Source organism: Vicia villosa, linkage group LG2 (genome assembly GCF_029867415.1).
Source record: "Vicia villosa cultivar HV-30 ecotype Madison, WI linkage group LG2, Vvil1.0, whole genome shotgun sequence".
In the NCBI taxonomy this organism is placed as follows: Eukaryota; Viridiplantae; Streptophyta; class Magnoliopsida; order Fabales; family Fabaceae; genus Vicia; species Vicia villosa.
The window spans coordinates 55,591,818-55,598,477 of record NC_081181.1 but is presented as its reverse complement, the minus strand read 5'-3'; the positions used below and the strand labels follow the sequence as shown (position 1 = coordinate 55,598,477).

The window sequence follows — 6,660 nt, the reverse complement described above, 5'->3', positions numbered from 1 at the left end:
TGCCAAATAGTGAATCATATTCAAATCATCCATTAAACACCTTTGTATATCTTCAAGAGATATAAAATCTTGTTTGTAACAAAAGAGAAAGAAAGTTCTAAAGTGATACTTTAGTGTGTGTAAAAGCCTTTTGAGGTTGTGTAAAGCATAACATTTTTATCCCTGGTTTAAAGGATAAAAGTGTAAGATATAAGAAAATCTCACTGTGTGTGAGGACTGGACTAACCCTTTTGGTGAACCAGTATAAACCTCTGTGTGTTCTTTATTATCAGTCTTATATTTTCTTATATCTTTCTCTCACACTTAAACTAAAATTTTAAGAGGTCACTATTCAAACCCCCCTTTCTAGTGACATTTATTTCCAACAATTGGTATTAGAGCTCGGGCTCTGAAAAAACTACACTTAACCGTGTTAGAGTAAAACGATCACAACAACTCAAAGAATGGCTGACCAAACAAAATTCATTGCTGAAGGAGGATCTTCCCACAGACCTCCACTCTTTAATGGAATTGACTACTACTACTGGAAAGGTAAAATGAGACTCTTTCTCTTATCTCAAGATATAAATATGTGGTCCATCATTGAAACAGGAAACTTCACTCCAATGACTGCTCCAACTGACGCTGCTCCTGCTGCCCCTAAACCTCAAGCGTCATGGACTCCTGAAGAGAAAAACCAGGTACTCTTAAACTCAAAAGCTCAATTTATTTTATCATATGCTCTTAGCAGAGAAGAATACGATAGAATTGAAGAATATAACACTGCCAAAGAGATCTGGGACAAACTCAAAATTCACCATGAAGGAACAAGTCATGTTAAAGAAGAAAGAATAGATATGGGAGTAAGAAAATTTGAGACATTTGAAATGAAAGAAGATGAAACCATAAACGAAATGTTCTCCAGGTTTACAATTATTATTAATGAATTAAGATCTCTTGGAAAAACTTACTCTCCTCATGAGAGAATAAGAAAATTACTTAGATGTCTTCCTAAAGTATGGAGACCAATGGTCACTGCTATTACTCAAGCTAAATATCTGACAAGTCTACCAGTTGAGGAACTTGTTGGTTCTCTTCGTGCTCATGAATGTATCATTCTAGAAGATAAACCACTAAAGAAAGGAAAATCAATTGCTCTCAAAGCTGTTCAAAACTCAAAAGAAACTCAACTAAAAATTGAGGAGTCAAATGAATCACCTTCTGAAGATGAGGATGATTTAGCACTCATATCTAAACGCATTCAGCAAATGGTATTTCGAAGAGGACAAAACAAACGACCATTTCGAAGAGATCCTCAAAAGGCTGAGATAGATAAAAGCAAAATCACATGTTATGGATGTAACAAAGTTGGACACTTCAAACCTGAATGTCCTCAACAAAAAAGGTTCTTCAAAGGAACACCATTCAAAAAGAAATCAATGATGGCTTCATGGGATGGCTCTGAAAACTCAAACTCAGACACTGACGAAGAAGAAGCTAATCTATGCCTTATGACCTCCTCTGAATCTGAAGTAAGTCCTCTTATATCATGTACAACTTGTCATGAAATGAATTTTATGTTTGACAATCTACTAGAGGATTCAAACCTCTTAACTCAAAAAGTCTTTTCCAAAAAGAACAAATTTCAAACTTAATGAAAGAAAAGGAAGATTTAAAGAAAACCATTGATAAACAATCTATCACAATAACTAATTTATACAATGCTCACTCTTCTCTTTCCTCTAAACAAAAAGTACTAATTGATAATTCAAATCTTCCAAAAATAGAAACTTTAGAAAACAAGATAGAAAATCTAACTCAAGATATCACAAAATTTGTTAGGTCTACTGAAACATTTCAAAACATAATGGGATCACAATCAGGTATTTTTGATAAAGCAGGAATAGGGTTCAAATCCTCAAAAAATAAAAAAAATGTATGAAACGTTTTTTACTCCTCATACAAAAAATTCAGATAACACCTCTTTAGTACAAGTAAAAAAATGCTGCTACTGCTAGAAAACAAATCACGAGGAGTCAAAATGCTTTTTTAAAAAACCATCTAAACAAAACCATGTCAAAAAACAAAACAATATAATTCATACTTGGAAAGAGAAATCTCTCTCCAAACCTGTAAAATTTGTACCAGCTTCCAAACTCATAAAAGTTGATTTTTCTAACCCTAAAGGACCCACTCAAATATGGGTACCTAAGAAAATGCTAACATCTTCTACAGGAATGTCTTCTCTCAATAAAGAAAAAGGTTTGGTACCTGGACAGCGGTTGCTCTCGTCACATGACTGGAGATAAAAGCTGCTTCATATCTCTAGAAGATAAGGATGGAGGATCAGTCACCTTTGGCAACAATGAAAAGGCCAAAATAAAAGGTATAGGAACCATTGGTAAGAATGGTTCCGCTGTAATCAAAGATGTTCAATTTGTAGATGGATTAAAACATAATTTGTTAAGTATAAGCCAACTATGTGATAATGGTTATGAAGTTATATTTAAACAAAAAACTTGCATCGTAAAAAATCCTCTCACAAACGAAACTCTCTTTTGTGGAACCAGACACAAGAATCTATATACTCTTTTCTTAGATGAAATTTCATCTGAAACATGCTTTGTATCTCATGAAAATGAAAAATGGATTTGGCACAAAAGATGTGGCCACACCAACATGAGGACTATCTCAAACCTAATAAAGTCTGAACTAGTAAAAGGCATTCCCAAAATAAAATTTAATAAAGACGCTGTATGTGAAGCTTGCATCAAAGGAAAGCATGCTAAAAGTAGCTTCAAATCAAAAAATATTGTGTCTTCAAATAAACCTTTAGAACTCATTCACGTAGACTTATTTGGCCCTGTCAAAACTGCAAGTCTTAGTGGAAAAAGATACGGGTTCGTTATTGTAGATGATTACTCTAGATTCACTTGGGTTCTATTCCTCAAACACAAAGATGACTCTTTTGAGGCTTTCAAAAACTTTTGCACAAAAGTTCAAAATGAAATAAGTTCCAAAATCATCTCAGTAAGAAGTGATCACGGAGGAGAATTTGAAAATTCTTTTTTTAAACAATTCTTTGAAGAAAATGGAATTTCTCACAATTTTTCATGTCCTAGGACACCTCAACAGAATGGTGTAGTAGAAAGAAAAAATAGAAGTCTTCAAGAAATGGCTAGAACTATGATAAATGAATCAAATATAGAAAAATATTTTTGGGCTGAGGCAGTTAATACATCCTGTTACATTATAAACAGAGTTACCATTAGAAAAATTTTAAACAAAACTCCCTATGAGTTATGGAAAAATAGAACTCCTAACATTTCATATTTTCTTGTTTTTGGATGTTATTGTTTCATCTTAAACAACAAAGATAATCTAGGGAAGTTTGATTCAAAATCTGAAAAAGGAATATTTGTTGGATACTCTCAAACTTCAAAAGGATATAGAATTTACAATCTCAAAAGTCAATGTGTGGAAGAAAGCATGCATGTTATATTTAATGAAACTAATGAACCTTCAACCATTGAAAGTCTTGATGATGAATTAGATGAACAGGTGGAAATCCTCAACAAAGAAATCCATGAAGACACTATGGAAGAATCCCTTCCAACTCCTCCAAAAGGATGGAAAACTGTACCACATCATCCTCATAATGTAATTATTGGTGAAACCTCTGATCAAGTACGTACAAGACAATTCTTCAAAGACAAAAACAATAACCTAGCAATGATATCTCAAATTGAACCCAAGCATATAAACAATGCAATACAAGATGATTCATGGATTCAAGCCATGACTGAAGAGCTCACACAATTTGAAAAAAATCAGGTATGGAATCTTGTTCCTAATCCTCTTGATAAAACTATTATTGGAACCAGATGGATTTTCAGAAATAAGCTAGATGAAGATGGAAACATTATAAGAAATAAAGCTAGACTAGTTGCTCAAGGGTATAATCAACAAGAAGGAATTGCTTATGATGAAACTTATGCTCCAGTAGCTAGACTTGAGGCTATACGTATCCTTCTTGCTTATGCAGCACACAAAGGTATAAAACTCTTTCAAATGGATGTTAAAAGTGCATTCTTAAATGGTTTTTTAAACGAAGAAGTTTTTGTTAAACAACCACCCGGATTTGAGGAATCAAAATTTCCAAATCATGTTTTTAAATTAACAAAAGCTCTCTATGGTCTAAAATAAGCCCCTAGAGCTTGGTATGAAAGACTTAGTGTTTTCTTACTTGAAAATGACTTTTCTAGAGGAAAAATTGACACTACCCTGTTTAAAAAATCATATAAGAAAGATCTGTTAATTGTTCAAATTTATGTGGATGATATCATTTTTGGATCAACAAATGAAAAAATGTGTGATGATTTCTCAAACCTCGTGAAAAGTGAATTTGAAATGAGCATGATGGGAGAATTAAGATACTTTCTAGGACTCCAAATAAAACAATCAGAAGAGGGTATCTTTATCTTTCAAGAAAAATACATCAAAGATATTCTTATAAAATATGGTATGACAAATGCAAAAATTATGTCTACTCCTATGCATCCTTCCTCTAGTTTAGACAAAGATGAAAAAGGAATAACTACTTCTGAAAAAGAATATCGTGGTATGATTGGATCTTTACTTTATTTAACTGCAAGTCGTCCTGACATTGTATTCTCAGTTGGACTTTGTGCTAGATTCCAAACAGATCCCAAGGAATCTCATCTTACTGCTGTAAAGCGTATTCTCAGATATCTTATAGGTACAACTAACACTGGTCTTTGGTACAAAAGAAGTTCAGAATTTGATTTAAAAGCATTTTGTGATGCTGACTATGCTGGAGACAAAGTAGAAAGAAAAAGTACTAGTGGTGCATGTCAAATCCTAGGAGATTCTCTTACAACATGGTCATGTAAAAAACAAAGTACTATTGCACTCTCCACAACCGAAGCTGAATATGTGTCAGCAGCTAACTGTTGTTCACAGATCATTGGATAAAAAATCAATTGGAAGACTACTCTCTAAACTACTCCAAGGTACCTATTTATTGTGATAATACTAGTGCTATAAATTTATCAAAAAATCTTATACAACATTCCAGATCTAAGCACATTGAAATAAAACACCACTTCATCAGAGATCATGTTCAAAAGGAAGAAGTAGAATTAATCTTTGTGCAAACTCAAAATCAACTAGCTGATATCTTTACCAAACCCTTAATAGAAGAGAGATTCAATTTTTTAAAACAAAAATTAAAAATCATTGCTTATCCCATTGAATCCTCGAAATAAAAAGGAATCTTCCAAATCTTCCAAAAATCCTCGAAGGGGGAAGTGGGGACAAAAGAAAAAGTAAAATTTTGTCTGGTTGTCAAAAGTGACACATAGGCAAAAATGTTCCATTTTTTCATTAAATTTTTTATTGACATCACATTTATGTCTAATCATTTAAGGAAAAAAGGTGAAAAAAGGATATCTTTGCATTTATTGAAAAATCTTATTTCCATTTTTGATCTTCTCTAAAGCATGCTAGCTTCACCTACTTCACGATTTCCCATCCCTTTTTGCACAGTTCTCAATATCTCAATAGTAACCATGCGTCATTCCTTGTACTCTTCATCTTCCACCATGCCTACACTCTTCTTTTTATCATCCACCAAATCTCTCATTCATCTCATCTCTTCAAGCTTTTCTTATCCCAACAATCTTCATCTTCAATATCTCTGTAAACGTCAAAAACCATGTCTTCTTCAGACATCAACCCTAAACCAGACATCAACACTAAACCTCAACCAACCAAGTCTTTATCTGAAACCGACCAAGACACCCTAAACGAAAAACCACTCTCCTTCATTCTTCCAGAAAATCCCAAATCACATGCAAAAACTGCTAAGACTTCTGGAATCCGCAAATCTTCTCGTCTTCAAAAAACAAAACCTGTGAAATCCACCATTGAAATATCCGATGACTCGGATGAAGAAACTTGCCCAGATGATGCTGAACTTGACTCACATCAAGATGTCATTTTCTCTTCCAAACGTGCTCTCGACCTCTTCAACTCAAAATGGAGGAACATAAGTGTAGTCTATGGCAGACCCATGGATTTTGAGAGCTTCACTGTCTGTGGTTACAACATTGAAGAGCTTGTAATCGTTCAAGGCTGGCAAAAGATGTTAACCCTAGAAATTGAAACCTACCCAAAACTAGTTCGTAGTTTCTATGCTGCAATCCACCCAGAAACCACTGATTTGACTCTCAAATCCACCATCAAAGGTATAACCATAACCCTAACTCCATCTCTAATATGTCAAATCCTTAACATCTCTGATTCTGGCATCCATCTCTTTTCACAAGAATGGGTTGGGTTGTACAACACCACCATGGATAATGTTTATCGTGAACTTCTGGTTGATACCACAAAACCCCTAGTGTCTTCAAATCTGAATCCTGTCCCTCGCATTTTACACAAAATGTCCATCCATAATGTCATCCCTAGAGCAGGCAGCCTAGAAAAACTATCAAAGTATGACATTCTAGTGATCTTCCATCTCCTAAATCGTCATCCCCTTCACTTAGGATACCTAATCCTAAACTTCATGAAACACACTTGCAGAAAAGGAAGAGCTGCTCCTTATGGAAGGTTCTTATCTCTTGTGTTTAAACACTTCCAAATCCCCACTGATGA

The 6,660-nt window shown here is 34.1% G+C and overlaps 1 protein-coding gene across 1 annotated transcript; it reads left to right on the top strand.

The window, feature by feature from the left end:
- Window positions 1–443: 443 nt before the first annotated feature.
- On the top strand, window positions 444–4,185 carry LOC131649089 (uncharacterized). The gene is made up of 2 exons (XM_058918834.1): window positions 444–1,530; window positions 3,356–4,185. The coding sequence occupies exons 1-2, from the start codon at window positions 444–446 to the stop codon at window positions 4,183–4,185; spliced, it is 1,917 nt and encodes a 638-aa protein (XP_058774817.1).
- Window positions 4,186–6,660: the final 2,475 nt, after the last annotated feature.

Bases quoted from the DNA above. Each gene is read 5' to 3' on its own strand.
- LOC131649089 (XM_058918834.1), top strand. From the start codon at position 444: ATGGCTGACCAAACAAAATTCATTGCTGAAGGAGGATCTTCCCACAGA. The intron at 1,531-3,355 runs GTACAACTTGTC...TAAACAACAAAG, and splicing joins AGTAAGTCCTCTTATATCAT to ATAATCTAGGGAAGTTTGAT.